The following is a 25938-nucleotide window of genomic DNA, read 5'->3' on the forward strand; positions in this document are numbered from 1 at the left end:
CCATACGACATCGCGTCGCTTTACGTAAGGCAGGCGCTCCGGTTTCCTGGCGGAGAAGATGGCGGCTCCTGGACCCGGGGAGTATTTTAGCGTCGGGAGCCATGTCGCATGCGTCACATGCTTGGGCCAACGTCTCCAAGGAGAAGTGGTCGCGTTTGACTACCAGTCCAAGATGTTAACTCTGAGTATCCTTTTGTTTGTTTCGAGCTGCGGATGGAGGGGTTGCTGGCCTGCCTGGCTGCAAGGGCCTGTAGGGTAACCGAAATATGGCAAATAGTGATCCGCGCAGGCGTAATTGGTGCTAGCAGAAGCACACACGTTTGCCCGTTTTATATATGTTCATGTTTCAGATAGCACCTCATCTATCTTCTGTCTGTGTAAGCCTTTAGTTGGGGTTGCCTGGTAGTTTCTTGGCCTCCCATTAGCCGCTCTAGCAGCGCATGTGTTTTGAATCCACTCATTGTATTGCCAGCCCTCAACATGGATCATTATCTGGCAACGAATCCTCGTAAGGCATCATGGCTGTGTGCTCTCAGCAGGCACAACCGCTGCTAGTTAGCGAGCTAACTGATACTGGGAGAGTCTCGCGTGTTGACGGTGTCCACATATTGACCTCACATGGTTGGTGGTGCCATCAGCCGGAGATGCTTACGATTATTTGTACAAGTTAGAGATTAAGTGGTTTCCGAGTCCACGCTATACAATCAGGGTGCTTTTAGCATGTTAGCATGCTAGGTTTCGGTCAACCCCACACTGCAGCTACTGGCTAGCTCAATTAACGGGTTTGGCGTTCTCAAGCTTATCAGCTGGGCTGTAAATATTGTGTGATTGTGCCACAGTTCATTTTAACATGAGTCATTTGTGTGGGAGAAATAACTTACTAACATTAGTTTGCTGGCGAACATGTCTACACCCATCAGTGTGAGTGAATGAGTGAGTGTGTGAATGTGCTTCGTATCATGTCCTTCTTTCACTGATCACCGAGTTAATTGCACAGACTCGAGAGGTTATCGTGTAGTTATCCTCAGTGTGTCCAAACCTTGAGGTGATTAAATCAAATGAAGAGTGGGGAGCGCTTAGAGCAGTCAAGGTCTTTCTGAGTGTTAGTTTAACACTAAAAACACTTTGTGACGTTATCTGAGCTGTAGAAAAGCATGGACATCTACTTTAAGCTCTGCAATGTATGGTAATGACTAGTTATAAACGTGTAAGTGTGCTCAATAGCCATACAGGTATTGTATGTATTTCTGCTTTACCCTTTGAGCAACCCCCAAAACGTGCTTAATCGAGGTGATATGTTCACATGCTAAGTTTGAATGCAAGGCCTGTGTAAAATCAGCTGATTTTTCTTATGTATTTATCGACTTTCAGACAGTCTTTTCCAATGTATCTATTGCAAGAATTCGGTTTATTCATCAACAGAAGTCATAACTTCTGTTTTTTTTTTTTTTTTTTTTTTTAATTATTTGTTTTTTTTATGGATCAGTTTGCCAAAAAACACATACAGAACAGTTAGATCTAAGGTTCATAAATGGCGTGCCTTGGGATTTGGTGAGATCCATCTATTATTTAAGCAGCTGCACTAGAACCTAATGAGTTTAATTTATATTTGCTAAATTAGCGGACCTCTAAGGTCCTAAAAGATGGTGAGGAAAACAGTACAGTGGATTACTGTATTTTGTGAAGCAGAGAGTGGGCAATCCCCTGCCTATACAAAAGACACTATCTGTGAATAACAGTATTATCTTTCAAGACAAGCTGGCTAATCTTAACATTATTCCAAGACGGGATACTTAAACCCACACTTGATTTGAATTAGAGGCAGACAGTTTGTTGGAATATCTGTGGAGAGAAACTATATGGCAGTAGAGCTTACTGTAAAGATGTGCCATGAAATGTTGGTTTGCTCTTAGGTGCACAAAACCTTTGAAAACTGCTGCTGTGATAGAAAATCCAGAGCAAAACAAAAATCAGACTAGTTTGTATGTTACATTTGAGTTCCAAAGTCAGCAGTTTATCACTGTTTGAGTAAAATTTCCTGACAGTTGTTATTACTAGTTACTGCACAGTGAGAGGATATGTGTTATGACTTAAATAAATAAATAAATAATAAACGGGCAGTGTTAAAGCCCAAACATTGTGTGTATTGCCGGTCAGTCATAGAGCGAGCCAGTCCTGTAATAAGTTGTAATAATAATAAAAATTTAGTAATGTAGCTCTTTTCAAGACTTGGTTACAATAAGCTTCACAATCAATAATCAGCAAGAGAAGGTAAAATGGTAACAGCAACAAGTAAACACTGATAAACTTGGAGAAACTTGATATGATGGGTAATAAATAAATCAATACAGTAATAATAAATTAAAGTGGAGTGGTGATTAAAGCAATTTTACTCACTAAAAGCCGTTAAGGTAAGTTGTAGATACTGGGTTTGCTGAGCTCGTTATGGGTGCTTCATGATTGTGGACCATCAGTACATGTTGGGGTTTTTTGCAGTTTTTTTTTGCAGTTTTTCCTCTCATAAGACATTTTAGCCGTCTCCATTCATTCATTCATAGATGCTACAGGTGGCAGCAATGCTTTCGGTAGTCCCATGCTGTAACTGGCACTACCTTTCACTGTCAGTGTTTGTCAGCCAGTGCTCTCTGAATAATGAGCTTCTCTGTGCAGAAAACTGATGTCCCAAGTTCTTCAAGGGGACAGATAATAGTCATTTTTGTTCTGTCATTCACTGTCACAAAGTTGTTTGCCTTGACCTAAGTGCCTTCAAAGAATGTGCTTCCTCCAGTGGTAAGCCAAACCTCAACGACGTCATCCTGATCAACTTAGCCTATGTTTCTGATGTGGACATTATAAATGACCGCACCGAGACTCCACCCCCTCTAGCATCACTGAATGTTAGCAAGGTAAGTCCAGTGATTTATTTTATTTTTATACCATTTATTGGTTTTTGTGCCACGGGTTACATCAAGTGTGGTGGGTGTCAGGCGCTGTTGGTTAATGGGCCAGGATATCTCCTAACTTTCCAATGAGGATTGCCTGAATGCTCCAAAAATACTTGGCCCTCAGTGAAGTACTGTATTCATTTGGCCAAAATGCATTTGCCGTTTCGGCTGTGTTTTGAAGAGGCAGTGAAATGGGCTGGCATCGTCAGTAGGTCTAGAAATAGACTTCTGAGGATTGAGACCCTGATTTGGAAAATTGGAACGCAGCAGAAATAAAAGTCAGTGTTTATAGATTATTATTTTCCCCCCACATAAATAAAGTAAGTCCAAACTGAGCCCTGTGAATAAATGGAGACGTGTCGAGGGTGTTTAAATGCTGAGATTTATAAACACTGCCTCTGTAATCCTATGCGGGAAAGTGAAATGTACTTTTATATAAACCAAGTTCACTGCTAGAGTGCTGAACCTAAAATCACAATTGGAACCTGAATTTTTGCTTTTGTGGTTAAAAGAATAAGCTGTTTTTGTTTCAGACCAAATATTTGATGTGCCTAAAAAAATAAATAAATAAAATTGCTGTGTGTTCTGTTTTAATCTTTACAGCTTGCCAATCGAGCACGGACAGAAAAAGAGGACAAGCTGTCCCAAGCCTATGCAATCAGTGCTGGGGTTTCTGTGGAGGGCCAACAGCTATTCCAGACTATTCACAAAACGTAAGAACTTTATGTTGCTGTTCATTCGATTCACAGGTCAGATCTATCAGTGTTTACTGTATGTATCATTGAACACTAATTTGAGTATTTTATGCCATCAGTGCCTTAAATCACTTAAAGTTCTTTATGATTCAATCAAAGACCAATGGAAGGACACTCACTGACCATCTTGAATCCTACAAAGAGATTATGGCAACAAAGACTTTTAATGTCATGTCAAAAAGGGAAGTAAAGCATTCAAAAGAAAAACCAACAGTTCAGCAGAAACATGCTGCTTATTTAGAAAACAGAAAATAATGACATCATTTTTTTTCTTTTAAAAAAAGCTGACTTTGAAAGTTTGAAACGTGAACTAATATAACTTTTTCATTTTTAACATGGCTAAAGGCAAATTCACAGTATACACATCTGTACACTGCAGATGTGTACACAACAGTGAAAACAAACCAGTAAACTTACTGTTTGAAGCATTAAATTGAATTTTAAATACATAGATGTTTATTTCACATTGCCAAAACTTTCAGGGATTTTCTTGAGATTTAATAACCTCACAGTTGGATCAGAGCAAAGCTTATGATGGATAGGGCAGCATTCAGATACAGTTATGTCCATATTTATTTGGACAGAATGGACAATGACAACTTTAATTTTAGCTCCACTGAAACCTGCTTCAAGTTACATTTATATAACTGGTGTATTACACTTGGCTTTCCCAAAAACAATTCTGTTCATCTGGATGTTGCGTTTTCAGTGGGAGAAATGTCTCACCACTCATCCAAGTGACTTCTTCAGTCTCAGCTGACTGCAGGTTTTCCCAACCTTATAAACAGTATATTTACACAGTCACTGAAATACTAATGATCAAGGAACTGACCTCACAGCCCATTGTTCCTTCAGTGGGCTAGTTTCAGTCATTCGGTTACAGTCTGATCACCGTTTTTTTTTTTTTATAAATTAAGCAGGTAAAAAGTCTGGTGATTATCGTGGCTTTAGAGTTTGGAAGCTGTTTCTGTGAATCTACGTCATGTGGTCAAAGGAGCTGTCAATGCAGGCCAGAAAGACATGTTCATGTCTCAAATATGCAGGGTCTGAGAGATCATAGACTCTAGATTACAGTGCAGCAGCTACTCCTGGCCATCATGCAGTGTTCAATGAAGTAACAGCAACGACTAGTTGTCTGTGGGGTCTCCACTTGTCTGAGTCCATAGCAGTGTTTAATGCCCTGCTTTAGGCTGCAGAGTTAAATCTCGATCTTTGTAATTGTAATGGGGACAGATCGATGCTTTGCTGGGCTTAGCAATTTAAAACAAAAACAAAAAAGAAGAAGCCTGGAACAGTGGTAGATGATCACAGGATCCCTTCTATAGTTGATAAGAAACACCCCCATCATATGTCCATCATAAAGAGAATACTCCGTGATGAGCCACAAAATGACGATCGTTGATCAGTCACAAGGTCAGGTTGGTTGGAACAAGGAAGAAAAAAGGGGGAAAAAGCCAAACCAGTTTAGGAACAGCATTCTTTGGACAGAGTACACTGAGGTCAAATGCAGCTAAGTTGACTGGAAAGAGCTTTACAATGCAAATTGAAACTTACTGAGAATGCACTACAAAAGCAAAGCGAAAGTTGTTGGAAGGCAGAGAAGTTGAATTTCAACAATAACCTGATCTTAACCCACTGGAGCAACAATTTCCTTCAGTTGTGTGATAAAGATCTGGGAATAGGAATGCAAAGGACTAAACCCAGTCATTGATGTCTGAGATTTAGGAGTAACTCATGATCAATATCAATGGAAGAAAAGTACTTGGTGGCTAAAAGATTAAAAATAGTTTTATTTAAAAGTGGCTGACATTTGTAAAGCTTTCGTATTTTTTTGCAACCTGTTGAAATAAAGCTCTAATCTGTAAATTAAGATTGAAATATATTCTTTATATTATATATTAAATTATATAATATTAAATTATTAAATTATATATCTTGTCCCCTTTGAGCTGATTGATGAAGATGAATGTGCCTCTTGATAAATTTACCTTTTACACTTTGTGACATGTTTGAAGGAATCAGGCTTAAGTTTCAGATATCTGATCCAGCCATGTTTTAGCCCTGAATCAGACTGTAATTGGATACCTGTCTGAGCCTTTTCCTTCTTCTTTAGTCAAAGGTCATATTGTGAATAAAACGGTCATCTTTGTTGCAGCTCACATAGTTTTTGATTTAAAATGTTTTCAAAAACATGGGAGACCAGAAGCCCCACAGAATTGTTCACTCAGAAACATGAAACCTGTCCATTGTTGGCTCTGGTTTCACTTTCAGGTCGTTAACTCTCCGTATGACAAATGTGTTGCTTGTTTAACCTGCTTAAAATGTTTACCTTAGAAACAGAGCTATAGATGTCATGAACACTAGTATGAAATTCGCAGAAAGAAAACAAAAAAGCATTTTCAGCTGTGGCTAAAAGGTCGTTTTCTTTTCTTTGCAGCATCAAAGACTGTAAATGGCAGGAGAAGAACATTATTGTGATGGACGACGTCATAATCTCACCGCCTTACCAGGTTGAGAACTGCAAAGGCAAAGAGGGAAGCGCTTTAAGTCATGTACGCAAAATAGTAAGTACTATTACACTTTCTATTTTCACAATATATTACTAACACTACATGTGTAACTGTTTACTTCATGATGACTTTGTCTTCAGCTTTTGTTTTTACTTGATTAGGGGGGGTTAGAGATTCCAAAGTGACATTTTCAGACTTGATTTTTTTTTCTCTTTTTTTGTGTGTGAGCATGTGCTCATCTCCACATGCTTGCAAGTTTGGATTAATCTAATAAATCCGCAAATCCCCCGACCTCTGTTACTTCACCTTTGTCCGTGATGAGTGCCCCATATGCTGCATTTTAACAACAGTTTTTTGAAGTTGTATGCAAATGTGATCGCTGTGCTCTGTGTTGAATGTTCTGTTCTTGGTAGCATGCATCACTAATTCCCCGAAGGCATGTAATTGTTCTTATTGAATGAGGTTAGTTCCACTCTTAGCCTCTTCTTGGCTGACGATTTGATCTCTTTTCTAGGAAAATTCAAACAAAAGTAAAAAGAAAAGTGAAAATGTCTGGTTGTTAAAGTTCAGCCAAGAAAAAAAAAGTCTGTAAATCTGTGCTGTCTTGTTTTGGGCACAGACCGAAAACGGTGTAAATGGAAAGTGCAAATGTTCCCCCGATTCCCCCACCCAACGCAGTGTGAAACTTCCATATTCAAGTGTATACATTAGGTGTGTGTCTGTCACATAGAGCTTAATTGTTACAAACTATTATCAGGATTATTTAGCACAGTCATTCAAACTTAAGAGTCTCATCTCGACTGGGGATGACCAGTGAATAAGCTGCAGGTCAACTGCTGGAGGGAGGTGGGTGCAGACAGGGATGGGGACCTTGGATCACCTGCATGGCAGCAACAGGGTGAGCGATGGAGAGCTTAAGCTGACTGCCAGCTGTTAGGCACCACAGAAAGCGAACTGTTGTGAGACACCCTGAGTAATCAAGAGAACCACTAATAGCACTTTACACAGGTTCATATATGGAGACTTTGTGAGTTTAACTTTCGGTAAACAAAAGTTAAGGGGGGGAGCGGACAGGTGGGCGGTCTCTGGCTTTCGGCCCTCCTCTGTGCAGAAATCACGTGTAGTTTTATGCCATGGAGCTGAGAGCAGCTTCTGAAATATGCCAAAGTCATTGGTGTTGCATTCGGTGGCCTCAGGCCTCATTCTCTAATTTTTATACACCCATTCCCAGCACACTCCAAAACTTGACAGACACTGTGTTGATGGGTACCAGATGGTCATGGCTAAACACGATTTGAATTGAGCAAGACCACATTCTTTTAGCTATTAACTTTAGCTATGGTCCCAGTGAGGGGAACTTAAAGATAAGCATGTGTTTGGGGGGCTGTAACAGTAATTCGTCATAAGACTTTTTATATTTGGAAAATGATTGTTGAGCTTCTCGGAGCCGGTGACTTGTTTTGTTTCACTTCAGTTGTGACTCAATTTTGTTGTTATTCCTATCTTTGTTTTTTCCAGGCTGAAACAAGGTCAGATTTGTCTTGTTTCTGTCAATTTGGTGTCTCTATGTTCTATCTGTAAACCATAGCTGGGTCAAGTCAAACTATAGAAATTTTATCTATTAATAATGTTTTATTTATTGTTTTTGCTTTACCCTCACAGGTTGAGAAACATTTTAGAGACGTGGAAAGTCAGAAGTCCATGCAACGTTCACAAGCACAGCAAACACAGAAGGACTCCACTTTATCTTCTTGAGTTGGCGGTGCGGGTCGGCCGGAGAAGGCGACGCGGGTGGTTTTGTTCCCACTGCCAGACAAAGTCGGCATTCCTTCTCCACAGTCGGAGACCACCAGGAGGAGCGCTGAGGGCCCTGGATCCCGAAGATCAAAATACCATTAAATGAAAAAGACAAAAAAAGAAAGAGGAAAGATTAAATCTTAAATTAGACTTTATAAAGAATAATTTAAACATGAACCATAAACCAACCATAGTTTCCTTAACTAACTTGTCTCATTCTGCCCCCACTCCTCCCCTCTTGTCCCTGAAGCCTTTTCTTTTTTCCGCCCTCCTTCCTTTGCCTTCAGTTCCATTTCAAAAAAGAGAAAACTAGAGCAGTCAGAAAGGCTTGTTAGCTTTATTTTCTGTCATTGTTTCCTTTTTTTTTTTTTTTTTTTTTTTTTTTTTTTTTTTTTTTGCTGTATCCATGTTCTACTGTCTGTATTTTCTGTATTTTAAACAAAATGTGACTTGAAATGCCACACTTTAAAGGACATTTTCTAAAATAAAAGTAACAAAAATTCTGACTGTAATACCGTAATTTTCAACGACTTTTTTTGAGAGCAACTTTTTTTGTGTTTTTGTTTTATTTTTTTAAATCGCCAGAGTGCTGTCTTTTTCTTGTCTTATCCCTGACTTTATATGACATCCTCGGAATACATTTGGCTGTTTTGGGGGCATTTCTGAGGGGAAAAAAAAAACACTGGACTTGTGTCGCAGATACGTTTGTGGTTTGTTTCCGTGAACTCAGACTGACCATCAGCTGTCCTCAGTAAGGACAACGTTTTAATCGGATACGGTGACACTCGGGTTTCTCTTTCTGTCCCGTTTGGTAGCGTTGTAATCTGTGCAATTACAGGAAACTGACGCCATGTCTCTTTCAAATTAATTATTTAAATGTTTTAAGCCTCTGGGTTACTCTAAAGCTGGTTGATGACATTTGCCTCCATCCTGTGGGCAGCGATGAACTTATCAGTAAATCAGTGTGAATTTTTAAATGAGTAGCACTAATGGAGCTGCAGTTATGTGGAAAAAATGTTCTTTTTTTTCCTTTTTCTGGGTGGAAGTAAGGCTACATTTCAGGTAGGCTGATGGTTGTTGTTCAGTGATATCTTGTGGTTGTCTTAATGAATTATTTACTCCAAATAATTTCAGCTCCAAAATGTCAGAAAAGTGTGAAAAATGCTCCCAAAGGTGAAGTTGATTTTTTTGTTTTATAGAAAGGTGTATTTTTAAAATAACATTATACGTAATGGTCAATTTTAAGAACTTTGGATTTGGATTTTTGAGGCAGTCTTTAAATATTGAATTGTTTTTTGCTCACTGATCCTTGGTGCTGCCAAGATAATGGTCCTGATGGTGAATGCTGTACTGAAGATTTACTTTTAAAGATGCTTTTCCATCACATTACTACTAGTGCTACCTTTACCATAATAGAAATTATAAAAACTCATACAGTCTTATGTAACACGTTGCTGAAATCACGGGATTATGGGAGTTCTATGATGAAAAAGAGCTTAATATATCCATATAGAAGAGCAGATGTAAATCCTTACTTTAGGAAAGGATCCAAAATGGACCAAGTTTGCTGCCCTGATGTGGTGGTTATGTGATCATCTGTTTAAGCCATTAATCCCTCTCTAATCAGGAACGGTTCGATGTTTGCTCATGGAGAATTTGTTGAAATGACAGCGTTATCGTGCCCTTGCAACAAATTCTCTGGGTTTCTACATGTATTTCTCGGAGGGACTACAAGAGGGTAACCATGCCTTTCAGCAGGAGTGAGGTCACTCAGATCCCAGCAAGATGCCTGGCTTTGGCTGCAATATGCTGGCCGCGATGTTCCTGCTCCCTCTCCTCCTGAACGCTGTGCTGGGCTTTAAACTGTGCCCCAGCACCTGCTTGTGCTATGAATCTTCAGACCTGGTGGACTGCAGGTCTCGTGGGTTGACCCGGGTCCCATCCAGCATCTCCCACGGCACCTGGCTGCTGGATCTAAGTGGGAACAAGGTGACAGAGGTGCACACCAGGTCTTTCGTAGGACTGTGGTCACTCAAGATCCTCCTCATGTCCAACAACAGCATCCATATTCTGCACCCACAGGTACGTCAATGAGAGCTGGTTATTGTGTGTTTTCTGTGTTTGATATTTTAGTGCAGCTGTAGAAGTCTTTAGATTCTTACATCAAAGAAATAACCACACTGAAAAGGGAGTACTGCAGTTTTCTAATTAATATTTTAACATGAACTGCAGAATGGCCAGAGCCACATAAACTGGTTATTGAAGTTTTCTTTCAAAGTCAGTTTTTAGTGTCAGTTTGTAGTCTTAGTTTAGGTCTTAGGGGGTTATTATAAATTTAGATTGTGGGTGGGTTTTGTCAGAGGCATATTTGAGAGGTCTAGAACCGATATTACAATGTGGACAGCGCATACAGTCATGCAGATGTCCCGAGCTCGATAAACAAATGCAGAAATGTTTCCAGCACAACCAGCAAATTCAACCAAACTGACAAAAGCTATATATTTTATTTCTGCGAACTAAAATCCATCCTTTCAATCCTGAATGGCTTATCTAGTTCAGGGTTGCACTGGGCAGCTGGAGCTTATCTGAGTTGTCACGGGATGAGAGGCAGAGTACATCCTGGCCAAGTCTACGCTACCAAAGGGACATGGAAAAAAACGTTCACTCATATTGACATACAGCCAAGTTAGAATCGGAAGGTAACCTAGCAAATGTGTTATCTAAAAGAAACTTGCTTAGATTTTCAGTGGGACACTAGTATATGCAGTACTGTGAAAAATTCATGAGCTGAAATTCATTTCTTTATATGTTGCTAGGAAGATGGGAAATGAGTGCACTTTATTAAACTGTGCACACATACATGGAAATGCAGTAAATAAGGTAAAACAGAGTTTGTACAATTCTAACAAACTTGAAAGTCAATATTTGGTAGGACCAGCTTTTAATCTTCTGCACCACCTAAACTTTCTCTATGCTTGCACTGACAGTGTGTTTGGGATCACTGTCATGCTAAAAAATTAAGACACTCCCTAGATTATATTGCACAGTATCAAAACTGATGGTATTTTACTTTTCATCTCTAACCACCACTGGCTGAAATGCAGCCCCCAAACCAGGACAGAGCCTTCATTGTGTTTTACAGATGGATGTAGACAGTCTCTCCTGACCACCTCCATACATATTGATGACAATTTAAACCAAAAAAAATAAAATTTGGATTTGTCAGTAAGAGCTGTTGTCCTTGATTTTCAGTCTAGCTCTTGTGTATTTTGGCATACCTCAACCTTTCCTCTATTTCCCTTTCTTAAAAATGGCTTCTTGACGGTCAGTCTTCCACTGAGATCATTTTTAATGAAGCTGAAGGAACTGATGAATCACTAATGTCCTGTGCCAGGTCAATCCTGGACTTGTTACTGTTTCTTTTTTTTTTAAGGAGATGACTGTCAGACCATCTACTGTAGATATTTTTAGCATGTACTAGTTATTCTTTTTGCCTCCACTTGTCCATTTTCCTCATTTTGCACACCATGCTGAGAGATGCCAAGTTTTATAGAACTAATTGGTCTTTGGAAATCACCATGTTGGTGAAAAATACAATTTCATGTCTTTCAAACTGTGTAAATTTTAACATTTTTCATAGGCTCAACTAAAGAAAGGGGAACAAATGTGTTTTTGTCATGAGGCTGCAAGTAACAAAGTGCCAAAAGATATTGTTTAAAAAATGGTTCTTTGCTAAATTGTTACTTTTCTAAGTCAGTGTTAAGTGGCTTAACAAACAACCATCTTTCCAAAAATGGTAAAAGGACAAGGATGAGTGAAAAAGCAGCCAATGCCCAAAGATAACCTTGACAGTCCTCTAGAAAGCCTGGAGAACTACTGCTCAACACCACTTTACAAAAATTTTAAGTCTGATTTCTTTGAATTAAAATATAAAGAAATGAGGGGTGACTTTAGCACATCCATCCATTTTTGCCGCTCATCTGGTTTCGGGGGCAGCAGTCTAAGCAGAGAAACTCAGACTTCCCTTACCTCACTCACCGCCTCCAGCTCTTCTGGTAGGACAACAAGATGTTCCCAAGCTAGCCAAGAGACAGCAAGTCCCAGCAAGACTTGGACTTGCTGGGACTCTCTCCAGCAAGTCCTAGTCTGCCCCAGGGCCTCCTCCCAGTAGGATGTTCCCGGAATACCTCACCTAGGAGGTGTCCAAGAGGCATCCTAGTCAGACCACCTCATCTGGCTATTTTTGATGTGGAGGAAAAGCAGCTCTGCTAAGAGACCCTCTCAAATAACAGAGCTCCTCACCCTATATCTAAGGGAGAGCCCAGCTACTCTTTGGAGGAAGCTCATTTCTGCCGCTTGTATCCACGACCAGAGCTCATGACCATAGGTGAGGGTGGGAATGTAGGTTGACCAGTAAATTGACAGCTTCACTACTATATAATATTTAACTTTTTTTTTTCTCCATAAAGACAACATTTGACGACCTCTCCTGTTCCCTTCATGACGAGTTTTGATACCTCAGTTCATATCAGTAAAGATGTGGTTTGCTGACCTCACTAACTTTTCATATCCACACCCGGTTGTTTTCTTATGCAAGGAGGCGTGAAATATAAAACAAACCACCAGTTCAGGAACATGGGTTAACTCTAGAAGATTATTTAAAGGGAAGAGTTAAAATGGCTATTTCTCCAATCAATTCAAAAATAAAATATTTCAATTACACAGAGACAAAGAGAAAGTCTGCACAGCTTTGTTTGGGATTTTAGCTTGGTGGAAAAAACCCCCTTAAATTTCCCTCTGGAACCGGTTTCCTGAGATGAGATGCATTATATATTCAAAAGTTGCTGTGAAAACACCTGATAAATGACCACATTTTAAGTTCAACCACAATTCAAACTCAGCTGATTTGAGTAATGTGTTGTTTCTAATTTCTTTTTCCATTTTAGTCTCTGTCATCCCTGCAGTTTCTGGAGAAGTTGGATTTGAGTTTTAACCGGCTGCGGTGGCTCCCTCAGGACTTCTCTCAGGGCCTATACTCCCTCCAGGAGCTCCGGCTGAGCCACAACCTGCTGCAGCACTTAGACTCCAAATCACTGGAAGACTGTGGCAACTTGAAGAAACTGGACCTTAGTTACAACCACATCCGAGGCCTGGACATCAAGGCGTTGAGCAGCCTGTCTCGACTGAGCTTTCTCAACTTGGAGAGAAACAGGCTGAACATTCTTAAAGATGGCCAGTTGAACAGGCAGCAAACCTTGGAGGTCCTGCTGCTCAACTACAACAACATCTCAAAGATTGAGGCCGAATCTCTGGCTCCCTTGCGAAGGCTGTCTCTGCTAGGCCTCAGGGGAAACCAGCTAGAGCACATCAGGTTCAAGACCTTCCTGAAGCTCCAGACAACCAGCACCTACCTTCAGATGTCCCTCAACCCCTGGATCTGTGACTGTGAGCTGCAGCGCATCTTTGGCAAGATCAACCACGTGCGACATCTGCACGTAGAGGACTACAAGGACATCATCTGTCATGCTCCCGCTCAGCTAGCCGGAAGCGTCCTGGCTTCAATGGACAGCCAGCTGTGTATAGCTGAGACTGCCTCAGTGCTCGTCATCACCATCACCGTGATGCTCGCTGTGATTGGTGCTCTGGTAAAAGCGGAGCGCAACCGAAAGAACAAACAAGCATCAAGTGAAGCAGAGTCCCAGGGACAAGAAAAGTGATACTTTTTACTCATTAACAGGAACTCCAGGACTAATATGTGACCTGATTCTGGATGTGGAGCAGCAGACAAGTACAAATGATCACATTTCATTCTGTTTCAATGCTCTTTAAAACTTTTTATACTTATAAGTCAGGCACTGTAGGAAAAAGGAGACAAATCAAAGTGGAAATGGCTCATGTAGTAGCATAGTAAACAATCCAAATTTACCCATATGTTCTGGGTAACATGAACATTATAATTTTCATCTTGTATACTTGCCTAAAGAATTTTTTAAATGAGAAGCGATCTGGTTGGTCTGCATTACTTGATCATTCATTTTGTCACTGACCTTCTTTAAAGGAGACGACAAGCTAAAACGTGTAACATGTTCCATATGGGTTGTGATACTACGGCCACATTACATATTACACTGGTTTCATTGTTGCAGGGTGTTTCATGTGAATACTGTATGAAGAAATCTTTATTTTAGCAATGGTGGCCAAACCGATTACAAAAGTTCATAGTAAACCAGAAAAAACAGACTGATCAGTCTGGCAGGTTGGGAGTGGTTCAGTGAGATTAGTAAAAACATAAAACCAACATATGACTTAATGACTTAAATTTTTTAGACTTAATGGAAAGAATGAAAGCTCAAAGGTGCATCTTCTTTAGCTAAGTATAAAAACACATGCAGGAATTATAGATGTCAAACACTGATTCAGGTGTTGAGCTACATGTTGGTTCAGACACTGACACAAGCCACACATTAAATATAAAACCTCAGAAAAGGCTTTATGCATATTTAATCACTCATCCTGGTAATTATGCCTCCTAAACACACTGCAAAGTCTTGGACATGAAGGATCTGTTACATTCAGCCCTTCTTCCTGTGCAACATTGTTAACTGAATGTTGAGCTGAAGTGGACACATCAAAGAAAACAAACTGCAACTTTCAGTAAAATTAAGTGACTTGAAATAACTTGAATATTCACATAACTAAACAGTTATTTCACATAAATTGTGAGTGTTATTTATACAAAGAAAAGCAGTTAAAAAGTATTACAGCTGTAGACATATAAAAGATGGACTGGGTCTAAAAAGTGAAGCCAGTGGGCTCAGTTACTCAGTTTGGCGTCATACTGGGAAAAAAAAAAAATTAAATCAAGTTTGTAAATTTTGGAAGGAGAATGATGAGCACACTTATTTGTTAAGGCTTATGATTGACAACCCATTAAACAATGAGAGTGCGGTTTCATAGTCAGACCTGCTGCTTCTCGTAACACCACAATGGTGAAGGTAAAAACGCGTATCTGGAAGCTTTAAAACCAACGGGAGACGTCACATTGCGAAGCCCACCTTTTACACCTTCTCTGAGGTCAGACAGGACTACCCATTCAAAGAACTGCTTTAAACATAGTGTTTATTCCCAATAGGCCAGCATAGTCATTCCACTTCAAAAGCAATACCACATAAGACGTGCAACAAATTAAAGGAAAAACCTAAACCTTTGACCCTTTCCTTACAGTGAGGGGTGGGAGTTAATCAAACTTTTATAGGAGTTCTAAATTGGCTGCACGTGTGAGTGGCATACCCCGCCCCTCGCTCTCACCTAAAGTCAGCTATGATAGGATCCAGTTCCAACATGACCCTGGTTGGTGGTTAAGAAAGATGTATGTACAGGAGAGCTGATGTTTTAAGTTGGCGCTCTGCAAAAACCAAATCACAAAATTAGTGAATAACCTTTTAAAGGTTAAAGCTGTTTATTATAGAGACAGCTGGACTGAAGCTGTTCTGGCTCAACATGTTGCTAAGCACAGATTGGCAATTAATCAAATTATACTTTCAGTTATAATTTTGGCCTTTTTTCTGTTTGGTCTCACTGCTGTGTGGTATTTTGCACAGCACTGCTGGTTGTGGAAGAATTGATCCAAAAGGATGCTTTTTGTTGACAACTAAGACAAGAACCACCTAGGATCATGCATCTCAACTTTTCTTTAGGTCAAACAGGCTTTGGAATTAAGCCAGATTTAAAATCTGTTACAAACATGGCTTCTAACAATTACAAAACAAGGTAATGGACATAAAACTACTTTAGTGCACTTTTTGTTTGTGTTGTTCCTTTACAGCCGTGCACTTTCATCCCACTTTAAAACCCCAAACTCATTACTCATACCTACAGCCCTACAGGCTGTGGCAGGTTTCATTGAAATCTCACTCTTGATCGACAAGAGTCGCAAAACCAAATCAGTTGTTTTGAAGCACTCATACAGGAAACAACAAATGCACAATGTTCCAAAACAAAAAAGAAAAACCAACAATCAAAGCTACTTTTGGCTGCTCCCTCATGAAGAAATCACCACAGCTGGTAGCTTTGGCAGATTTTTTAAACCAGATGCCCTTCCTGACATAACCCCAAAGGGATTATTTGCGTCTCCTCTGATCTCAATACCGGCCTGCATGAATGTGATTTTAATTTTTGCCATAACCAAGCAGCCCTAGGTGAACCTGTGACTTCTATTCAGGTGTCCTAAGACATCTTAAGACAGTTGTTGTGAATTTAATTGAATTTCTTTTGCCTGGACAAAATTCCACCAGTCTGATCCTAACTCCTAATGAAACACCAACTCCACCACTGCATTTTAAAAAATTAATATTTCATTTTTTAATTGAATTTGTTTTACAATTCAAGCAATCAGCTGTAAAAAAGACACATTTTTAAGTTTAATTTAACATGTAATTGTACCACCAATTGTACCATCAATTATTTGTTTCAATCAAGCTGTTGCTTCATGATGGCTTTTTCCTTTAATTTGTCACCCAGCAATTTTTCCTTTTTTAAATCACGTATTTAAACCATCCACTATAAATAGTGATTGAAATCATTAAGACCTCTTTTAAAAGTTCCCTGTAGGTTTGTAGTAATAACACTCCGTGTCAAGCTTCAGAGCATATCAGAAACAAAAATGTAAACATAAATCCAAATAAATTATTAACATTGAAAAGCAAGGTTGTGTTTTTCTTTTTCCTTGCAAAAGTTACAAACTGGACAATCGACGCAGCTTACATCCAACCGTCTCAGCAGTGACTGTTTGAATCCTGAGGCGTCATCGTGTGACGGCAGCTTTGAGTACAGAGTTGGGCCACGATGAAAAGGCCAACATCATCTTCCTCTAGTGCACACACCTTGGTCTGTAAAAGCTGTCTGAGCGTGTGACTGTTCAGCCATCAGTGGCTAGGATCAGTACAGCGGCGAAGATGCCCACATTATGACCTATCAGCTTCATCTGGTTCCAGAACTCCACCTTACGAGTGTGGTGCCAGTAACCAATGTTACCATCGATGAGCAAGATAATAAGAGGAAGGATGGTGGCCAGGATCTGAGCGGCCAGGCGGATGTAGCAGCCGGAGAGGAAGGCCAGAGCCAGGACGCCGAACACCACCTCCAGCAGCATCAGAGTGACCTCTCCCCCAACGATGTGGTTCAGATAGACCTGCCTGTCCTCTTTGCTGTGCTGGAGGGAGTAAACCTAGTGGGGAGAAAATAGTACTGCAGTATTTGAACTAAAAACAAGGTTTGATCAAATAAACGTTACTCAGAAATTTATGGAATATTATTATTATTTCATATAAATTATTATCTGGTTTGTAGTACTTTATTTAATTCACAATGGTATTGAGTGAAAACAACAAAACTTAACAACACACTTAACAACCTAGGTCTGGGTCGTTGTGGCAGCTGTCTAAGCCAAGATTCCCACACTTGCCTCTCCCAGCCACCCATTTCAGCTCTCCTGGGAGGACACCAAGATTTCCCTAACAAGCTGAGAGACATTATCTCTCCAGTGTGTCCTAAGTCTCCTCCTAGTAGGACATGCCCAAGACACCTCACCTAGAAGATGTCCTAGTCAAACACCTGACTAGGACATCTTCTAGACATCAACTTGCTACTTTTAATGTGGAGGAGTAGTGGCTCTACTGAGCCCTGCATATTATTTAGCTCCTTACAAAGTAAAGACACCTTTCAGAAAGAGCTCATATTTCCACTGCTTGTATCCACAATCTTAATTCTTCTGTCACTACCCACAGCTCATGAACACAGAAAAGGAAAGGAAAGTAGATTGCTAAATAAACTGCTTTGCTTTCACACTCAGCCTCTCCCTCACTGAACACGCTGCACTTCTCCATGTGTCAATCTCCTGCTATACTCCCCCCTACTTGTGAGCAAGACCTGGAGATTCCTAATCTCCCCAAAGTGGCCTATAGCCCAACTAGCTCTAAAATATATAGAAGTGAAATGTGTCTTACCATGCAAATGAGATAGACTCCCAGAAAAACTTGTCCAGTAGACTGCATGGATCTACTGCGAGGCTTCTGTCTGTATACCTCCCCTGCGCCGCTGGCCAGAATCAGAAAGCCTCCAATAATGGCCAGCGCTCTGGAATACATTCGCACCTGCAGAGAAAAAGATTCAAACTGTCACAATCTGGGGTAAGTTCCTACCACAGTTGCTCTGATAAAGCAATCTACTCTGACTTGTAGTGGTGGCCCAGATCCAATTTCACCACCATGTGTGACACAGATCTACTTTTGATTAATATCCCAAAGACTGATCCAGGCCATTGTTTGATTTAGTAGAAGTTTAACCTCCTGAAATTTATTACACTCAATGAGTATCAGACATAAACAAATATCTGCTCAAAAGTACTGGAGTTCATGTGTAGTGCAGAAAGACACAGCCCAAAAATAAACATATCGAAGAACATATTACTGCATGTTGACACCATGCATGTTATATATTATCACTTCAGACTGGTGTCAGATATTACATTAAATAAAATCTGTCAGGCAATGGTGAGGCAGAAGATCTGCTATGGCAACCACTATAGGGCGCAGCCAAAAGATTATTCAGAGGGTCCTCGTAGGTTGTATTCATAGACAGGATTCTCCAGAAAGTGGGAAACCAGCAGAATCCCGTCTCCAGTCTCTCCACAGAAAGAGACAATGATACAGTCATAACAAAAAAGAAAAATTTGGTTTTTCAAGTATTCTCTATCACAGACTAATTTATTCATTTTCCAAAGTACTTTTCAAACCAAACTCTTCCATTTCACCAATCTCTAACTAACACTCAGTTTTTGTTAGTTATTGCTTATTGAAAAACTTCTTAATTATTGCTGTTCTACTTTTAGTAAACAATATAAATATAACAAAAAGCTGGTCACTCACCTTAAGCCATTCCCCATAATACACCTGCTCTCCAACGTATGATGCATAAGTACTGATGGCAAGCTGTACGGCAGCAGCCAAAGCAAACCACCGTCTCTTCACCCCAAATGACATGAAGCTGGCACAGATCACCGCAGCGCCCATGTCCACATACAGGTACGGTATGTGGATATCTGGCTTCCTGTAGATTGTTGGGAATTAAAAGCGTGTCAGAGGGTCCGTTTTTTCCCCCGCCTCAGAATAAACTTTTGTGTTACGTTATAGATTTACATTTATACATTTTCCGTGGAGCAGCTGTAATTACAGGATGGTTCAAAGGGGTGTGGTTGTCCACCACAGACTGAAAAATACACACCCAGTGTCAACACTGAAACGACGACCAAGAAAGAAAATTACAGCCTACCCTATCTAAAATTACAGACGAGGCCAAATATAACACGGCTTCTTAATTTAAACCATTTCTCCAGCCCATCAACTTTCGGCATGGGAGTAATTTCTGCAATTCAACTCACATTAGCTAGCAAGCACATTCCCACATTTAAGATAAAAGACAAAAGGTTGCTTCGTGTAACTTTATCCTTTACACTCAACTTTTTCAGCCATAACGACAATTTCCAGCTAATACTTCTCCAATAACATGTTTTAATATTTAGACTATTTTTTTCCCCTCAAAGTTTGACTCGATCATAAAGTAGCAGGTTGTTAGCGCGTCAGCTAACTCGAGCTAGCGCTCTTGTTCTTTCTTTGTTTACCTTTTCGAGTCCGCTCGTTCAGCAAAGAGCATCAGCATGCTGAAGCAGTTCCAAAATCCAAACCGGGTCAAAATAAACGCCCCCACTTGGCTTAGAAACCTCAACATCTGCTTCCTACTGGGACCCGCCATCGTTGCTGCTGCACATCTAATCGCCAGCGATACAGTATCGGATACATCATTAACTTCCGGGTAACAATATGTTCACGTGTCGAATTAAAAGCATATTTTTCAGCTATTATTTTGAAACGATTTTGGTCCTGTCTTCCTATTGGCTGATGTGACAACTAGGTGGGTTGGGCCACCGGTGTGGACCAATCACTGTACTGGCGGGACAAAAGATATTCGACAGCCCCATCTGCAGGAAAAGATTCGTAATCACAGAAAGGAAATGACAGTTGACCTCAATTGCTCTAAGTAGAAAAGGCTTGGATTTCTTTCTTCTATTAAAAAAGATCGTCTTTTAATATTGATTCATTTTTAGTGAATTTAGTAAAGCATAAATAAATTTTTCTTCAATAAAACAAGAAAGATTAGGAGACATACTCAGGAGTTTGTCAAGTCATCTAGTATCCTGTATCAATAACTATGCAAAAATATTTGTAAATATTTTCTTTTCTTTTTATTGAAAAACTTAATTCGTATACACCCCAAAAAAGCGTGTATTTAAAAGATTAACGCTGTTGCTTAAAAGCATCAACTATATATTGTATAGTTGTATAGTTTACACATATTAAATTTTTATTTTCAAAATATAAAAGCAAATATTTAGTGCGAGTCTTACTAAAATATTTATTTATATATAATACAGTAAATATTCTATATAACCTCTTTGGCTCTGATAAAAGCCTCAGTAATTTATATTGTCAATTTATCGGGCCCTGTTGCATCTTAAAGACCTCATAGTATCATATTATCCTTATAAAGCATTTGCTCTCTAATACTCTAAGACTCCTCTAATACTGTAGGGTCAGTAGCTTACAATATAAAGTGCCAGGAGGTAACTGCTGTTGTGAATTGTGCTACATAAATAAACTGAAAATTGAATTGAATATTTTTTGTTTTTACTCTTGATTGTGTATTGTACTAAGGCAGCCAAAATCAAGAATTAAAATGTCTTTAAACTTGATTCTGGTTTCATTCAATTACAATTATTTTTTTAAACTTTATACTTAATTTCCAACTTATAATTCATGTATTTTATGTGTAACTGTGGAATATAAATTAGCAGTTTGTTAAAACTCTTCCAATCCCATAAAAGGGTCACACCAGTGACGGCCATTCTCTTTAACAAGTGTTCATAACGAAAGAAATATTTCAAAAACAATCAAATAAATCACCAAAGCCACCAGTGACAATAACAAATACCTGTAAATGACATTTAGCGCAACTGTTTTGCAGTAAAAGTGAACTCAAGGTGGGAAAAAAGCCTCTTCACAATGAAAAGGAGTGTTTCTACTCTGCTGATAATCCACAGTGAGGTTAATCTTGAGTAAATGAGACTAACCCAGATTCTGATAATGGCTTAGTGTGAGTCCCACTGAAGGTTTAGTGGAGGCTAATTAGCTTTCCATGTCTCTCAGATGAAATGTCAGTTGGAGGTGACGGGAACAAAGTGGTGAAAATGTTAATGCTTCCAGATTGAATGACGGCAGCTAAATGCTATCACTTTAAATGAAATGAATGGCTTTCAGTTAATGTTCAATATGTTGTTTTAATAAATGAATAAAGTACTGCCAGTAGAAAGCTGAACAAAAACACTTTACTCACCAAAATATGTTCTACAGAAACAGCAAGATCAGAAACCCTCCCTTATTGTTTTATGATGATCATCAATCTCACCCACCTTTGTATTTATTTTCACTTCTGTACCAAAGTAACTTATTTCCAAAGTAAAAATATTGTCACTACTTTAACTGAATTAACACTAACGATAACAGAAATATGGCAAAAATCCCCACTTACTCTTTACTGAAGCGGTACAGATATGAGGTATTGATTCAACTTCTTTACTCAGTTAAAAGTGAAAAAAAATCTTACTTTTTTCTATACATTTCTCTTCTCTCTGCATTTCTCTATATGAGTCATGCAGATAAGCACAGATAACGGATAAACCAATAAGAAACAATGAGTCTAATGAGTCTGTCATGAATATGTAATGAATAATGATTCTGTAATAACTACACAGATTCCACGACACTCTATTTTGCAAGGCCAACCTAGAGTATATCTGCAATGAGTCTGTGGTACTTTATGTGACACAACTCTGTACACTGTATTGTTATTCCCAACTACCTGAAACCACAAATAGCAATTTAAACAAACAATAGTTTTGGGTAAAACCTCTTTGGGGGACAGACCACATGTTTCTCAGAGCATATCCTCTGCAGATCTGCTGTTCCCACATCTATCATTTCTATTTCCATGTCTCACTTTCTCCAGCATGGCGTCAACAAATTGAAAGGATCTGTGTTCCCTTGCCTTCCTCCTTCCTGTTTAGGGGTCACAGCTCCTGATTGTTTAATCGCATCACGAGGGATTGGTGACATCAGGCCCAATCCTGTGCCGACCTCATCTGAAAGCCAGCACCGGGGATCAGCTGGGATGAAGAGCAGTGGGGCAGCACAGATCAATCAGTGAGCAGAAACGATCGGACTGCAGTGAGGCACACAGTTGATGAGCTCTTAGGAGCCAGCATATTTCTCTGATTGTTGGGGACCCCGCCATTCAACAGGTAACGACAGACTGTTTTTTTTTAAATCTTTTTTTAAAATTGAGGATTTAAACCAAACTTTGACTATTAAAAAAATCTAAAAAGATTAGGATAGTTAGTAAAGTACACTTTTTCAATCTGTTGTGGCATTTAACATATTTTGAACTGTAATTTCTTCTCACAGCCAGGATGGCTCGGGATATGTCAGATAAGGAAATCTTGAAAATGGAGCTAGAACAGTTGAAGAAGGAAGTTAGCACACCTAGGACACCAGTAAGTGCCTCTTCTTTTAGCAGAATTAACTTTAACTTTATCCACCAAAGCCTTTTGTATTAAAGCAAAGCAGAAAACATTTAATCGAGATTGATTTTAAATGACTTGTGCGACTTCCCTGATCTTCTTTGTTTTCATCTTTCCGATAATTAACAGGTGAATGCAAACTGTGCAGACACAATTGCTTTTGTGGAGGGACTGGCCCCGAATGATCCGCTGATTAAGGGTGTTCCCGATGACAAGAACCCTTACAAGGGAGACAAGGGCGGCTGCATAATAACATAGCACATAGAAATCCAAGGAAAAGTCACACAGTTTTTTATGAGAGTTGGTTGCATTGCTGTGATATTCCTGTAGCCTTTGTGGATAAAATGTACAGTAGAAAGAAAACTGAAATCTGTAATGGATAATTCCATCATTGGATTTCTGTATGCACCTGTGGATATGAAAATATTTCTTTGTCAATTTACAATTAAATCCAAATAGCTGTGCAAAGCTTCAACCTGACGTAGCTGTTCTTGTTATTGATAAGACATAACACATGTGATTTTTTTGAGCTCCTACTGTACTTTAATCTCATTTTATCACACTGGTTAATATTAAATAGTGATAACTACTCACTGATTTGTGTCCAACATCCCTGACTGTAAGTCAACATCTCACCCATGTTACTGTACAGAAGGGGGTCAAAGTCACAAGAGAGCCGGTACTACTAATCGGATTCTTTGCTGTGGTAGAGTCAGTCACACGGGTCTGTTGACACGGAGCCGCTTCCTGTATCAAAGTCTTTAAGCTTATTCCACACTTTATCCTGACTTCCATTTTGAGCTCTCAATCCAATTAGTGACGCTTTCAGTGCTGGCATCAGGAAATACAATTAAAGAACTCAACATTTGGAAAACATCTACTGGTCTTATAGCTTTTTTGAAGAGGTTGAATTTTTTCAATATTGTAAAACTATTATAATAACACAAAAGATAGATGATGGGGCTGCTGGGTACAGATTACAAATCAGAGTATAGAGACAGACACTAAAACAAATACAAAAAAGGAGCAAAAAGGCATTTTTGAAACATAACCTATAAATATATATAATTATCACATAATTTACCAGTAAATAGTAAACAAATTATTGCATGATGACTTGTTTATATAAGTGTTATTATAAAGAATAAGTAAGATAAAAAGATCAAAAGAAGAATCACTTTTAAATTGCACCAATTGTGAGCCTAATAAAGTTTTTGTTGTAATTGTAGTGTAATGTAAAATGGGGGAGTGAAAGCATTTTGAAAAGCCTAAACATTGCTGAACATCAAGTACAGGGTGTGGGGTAACTGGAGTTTTTCTGCCTATTATCTTACCAATCAGTCACTCCCTGCTTGGCTGGGTCTCAACTGATAAAACTGTTTAGTATTTTAAGTCTACAAACAGAGAAATCAACAGGTCAGCACGAGTGGAACCAAATTCAAATAAAACTGATAAACACATAGATTGTGTATAAAATATGGGAATAGCTTCTCAGTCTAAAATGTGAAACCTATGCAAAAGTGCCATAAACGTTTTTCCTTTCTAATGGCCAGTAGGGGGGTAAATCTGGCACTTTAATACAGGTAGACTTATTTTTTTTAAGTCTAGTCAAGTCTGGTTATACAGTCCTAGACTGAGTTTATGGTCTGAATCTGTACTTACTAAAGACAATATGATATTTATTTGTACATTTTTGTCACCATTAATGTCCAGATGGACAATAAATCAGCGTATACTCATGATTGTTTAAGCGTCACAGTTTTACAGTAACATCTGCCTTTCACTTGCAATGTTCGGTTTCAAAAAGCTAAAATCTCAGCAAATCAGCTACATTCATCTTGTATATGCTGTCTAGAAAGAAGAAAAAAAGATTTTAAGAGTTGAGGTGTGTATGAATCAACTGCCCGGGGACCCTCAGTAGAGTCTTCACCAGAGTCTGCAGTCAGAAGAGACCAGCAGCCGGGCTTGAGGGCTTGTGGGCTGGAGTGCAAGCTTCTTAAGTACAGCAACTCTAATAGCTGCTGCGGTTTACTTAGACCCACTCTGTCCTATCGATCTTTCTGAGTTAACATCAATCATTTCTTCTTCTTAACCATCAATGTGTCTTTAAGTCTTCATTCCTATAGGACTGTTGAAAGATGATTCATTTGAAATATGATTAATTTATTTTTATTAACTGGCTACATACCACAGGCTTTTGAGGTGGTGACAATAAAGCCATTACTTAAAAAGGCCTGATCCATCTGTGTAAGCTAACTATAGAACAATTTCTATCCTTCTTTGCATTTCAAAAATTCTTAAAAGAGTAGTTTTAAAATGGTAAGCGTATCATTTGCAAAGAAATGGTTGAAAAGCTTCGATCAGGATTTTGAGCACACCGTAGCACAAAAACAGCAGCAATACTTTTTACATTATGCTTCCCTGAAGTAATATTATTAGAAAACACTGCACATATTTTCATTGGTATTTCAGTTGTTAACTAGATCCACCTGTATTTCTAATGCTATAACAACTCTTAATGTCTTAAACCCACAAGATTTACTCAGCCTGCTGAACTGTAAAGGCATAAAACATGACACATGCATATAAAGTCATAATGCAACTTGTCCATAGTGTATTATCTTAATTGCCTTATCAGATTACAGATATTCAGAATTGCTCTAATGTATATGGGCTTCCTGTGAGTGTTTTGGTTGCAGTAACAAAATGGGATGTTACCTTTAAATCACCACCTGTTATGGGAATCTGGCTTTGGCTTTATGAGTTTTGTAAAGGTTTCAAATATGGAAGCAGTCTTCGTGCTTTTTTGACCAAGAAGGGTTGTAAGCCTGGAATGTTTATTACAAGTTATCTGCTGTGGTCACAGGATGCTGTTCGAACACTGTGTTATAAAAAAAGATCACCATATACTGATGTACAGATGTATCTGAAAGAAAAGGTAAGCTTGACAGAGCAAAATCTCACAAGTCTCCATTACACATCTCACAAGTGTTACAGGCTGAAGTTTGATAGCTCAACAGGCAATGGACCCAACCCCAGCATTACACAAAACCATCAAGATGTAGCAGTTATTTACATCTGCATTTAATATTAAAAAATCCACTTTAAGTTCAAGGCTACATTTCTGTCTGCCACAATTTCAAATTCCTTTCGACCATAATAGCAACTTGTTGCTTCATTGTGGTTCACCCTATCTGTGGCTGCAGATTAAATCTGTAGCTCAAAGTCGACTGAACGAATGT

The 25938-nt window shown here is 39.0% G+C and overlaps 4 protein-coding genes across 5 annotated transcripts; 3 read left to right on the plus strand and 1 right to left on the minus strand.

The window, feature by feature from the left end:
• The first annotated feature begins 22 nt into the window (after window positions 1-22).
• Window positions 23-8527, plus strand: lsm12b (LSM12 homolog b). 2 transcript variants are annotated; one of them, XM_031760172.2, is made up of 5 exons: window positions 23-185; window positions 2773-2906; window positions 3549-3658; window positions 6138-6264; window positions 7873-8527. In XM_031760172.2, the coding sequence occupies exons 1-5, from the start codon at window positions 59-61 to the stop codon at window positions 7963-7965; spliced, it is 591 nt and encodes a 196-aa protein (XP_031616032.1). In that variant the 5' UTR covers window positions 23-58; the 3' UTR covers window positions 7966-8527. The 2 variants fall into 2 exon arrangements, with proteins under 2 accessions (XP_031616032.1, XP_039471978.1); XM_039616044.1 differs by lacking the exon at window positions 23-185 and adding an exon at window positions 466-508 and having other exon boundaries at window positions 2743-2906.
• Window positions 8528-9611: 1084 nt separating this feature from the next.
• Window positions 9612-16017, plus strand: LOC116336321 (leucine-rich repeat-containing protein 17). Its single transcript, XM_031760175.2, has 2 exons — window positions 9612-10089; window positions 12954-16017. The coding sequence occupies exons 1-2, from the start codon at window positions 9793-9795 to the stop codon at window positions 13722-13724; spliced, it is 1068 nt and encodes a 355-aa protein (XP_031616035.1). The 5' UTR covers window positions 9612-9792; the 3' UTR covers window positions 13725-16017.
• tmem101 (transmembrane protein 101) lies at window positions 14472-19857 on the minus strand. Its single transcript, XM_031760156.2, has 4 exons — window positions 19685-19857; window positions 18933-19113; window positions 18012-18158; window positions 14472-17233 (listed from the first exon to the last, which is right to left on the minus strand). The coding sequence occupies exons 1-4, from the start codon at window positions 19813-19815 to the stop codon at window positions 16925-16927; spliced, it is 768 nt and encodes a 255-aa protein (XP_031616016.1). The 5' UTR covers window positions 19816-19857; the 3' UTR covers window positions 14472-16924.
• Window positions 19858-22211: 2354 nt separating this feature from the next.
• On the plus strand, window positions 22212-23176 carry gngt2b (guanine nucleotide binding protein (G protein), gamma transducing activity polypeptide 2b). The gene is made up of 3 exons (XM_031760143.2): window positions 22212-22417; window positions 22581-22669; window positions 22826-23176. The coding sequence occupies exons 2-3, from the start codon at window positions 22586-22588 to the stop codon at window positions 22952-22954; spliced, it is 213 nt and encodes a 70-aa protein (XP_031616003.1). The 5' UTR covers window positions 22212-22417; window positions 22581-22585; the 3' UTR covers window positions 22955-23176.
• The last annotated feature ends 2762 nt before the right edge of the window (window positions 23177-25938 follow it).

Source organism: Oreochromis aureus, linkage group 8, assembly GCF_013358895.1.
Source record: "Oreochromis aureus strain Israel breed Guangdong linkage group 8, ZZ_aureus, whole genome shotgun sequence".
Taxonomy (NCBI): domain Eukaryota; kingdom Metazoa; phylum Chordata; class Actinopteri; order Cichliformes; family Cichlidae; genus Oreochromis; species Oreochromis aureus.

Coding starts and splice junctions, on each gene's coding strand:
- lsm12b (XM_031760172.2), top strand. CDS start 59: ATGGCGGCTCCTGGACCCGGGGAGTATTTTAGCGTCGGGAGCCATGTC. Junction 2,907..3,548: donor CATCACTGAATGTTAGCAAG/GTAAGTCCAGTG, acceptor TAATCTTTACAG/CTTGCCAATCGAGCACGGAC. Junction 3,659..6,137: donor TTCCAGACTATTCACAAAAC/GTAAGAACTTTA, acceptor TTTTCTTTGCAG/CATCAAAGACTGTAAATGGC.
- LOC116336321 (XM_031760175.2), top strand. CDS start 9,793: ATGCCTGGCTTTGGCTGCAATATGCTGGCCGCGATGTTCCTGCTCCCT. Junction 10,090..12,953: donor TCCATATTCTGCACCCACAG/GTACGTCAATGA, acceptor TTTCCATTTTAG/TCTCTGTCATCCCTGCAGTT.
- tmem101 (XM_031760156.2), bottom strand. CDS start 19,815: ATGGCGGGTCCCAGTAGGAAGCAGATGTTGAGGTTTCTAAGCCAAGTG. Junction 19,114..19,684: donor GAACGAGCGGACTCGAAAAG/GTAAACAAAGAA, acceptor AACAATCTACAG/GAAGCCAGATATCCACATAC. Junction 18,159..18,932: donor ATTATGGGGAATGGCTTAAG/GTGAGTGACCAG, acceptor TTTTCTCTGCAG/GTGCGAATGTATTCCAGAGC.
- gngt2b (XM_031760143.2), top strand. CDS start 22,586: ATGGCTCGGGATATGTCAGATAAGGAAATCTTGAAAATGGAGCTAGAA. Junction 22,670..22,825: donor TTAGCACACCTAGGACACCA/GTAAGTGCCTCT, acceptor GATAATTAACAG/GTGAATGCAAACTGTGCAGA.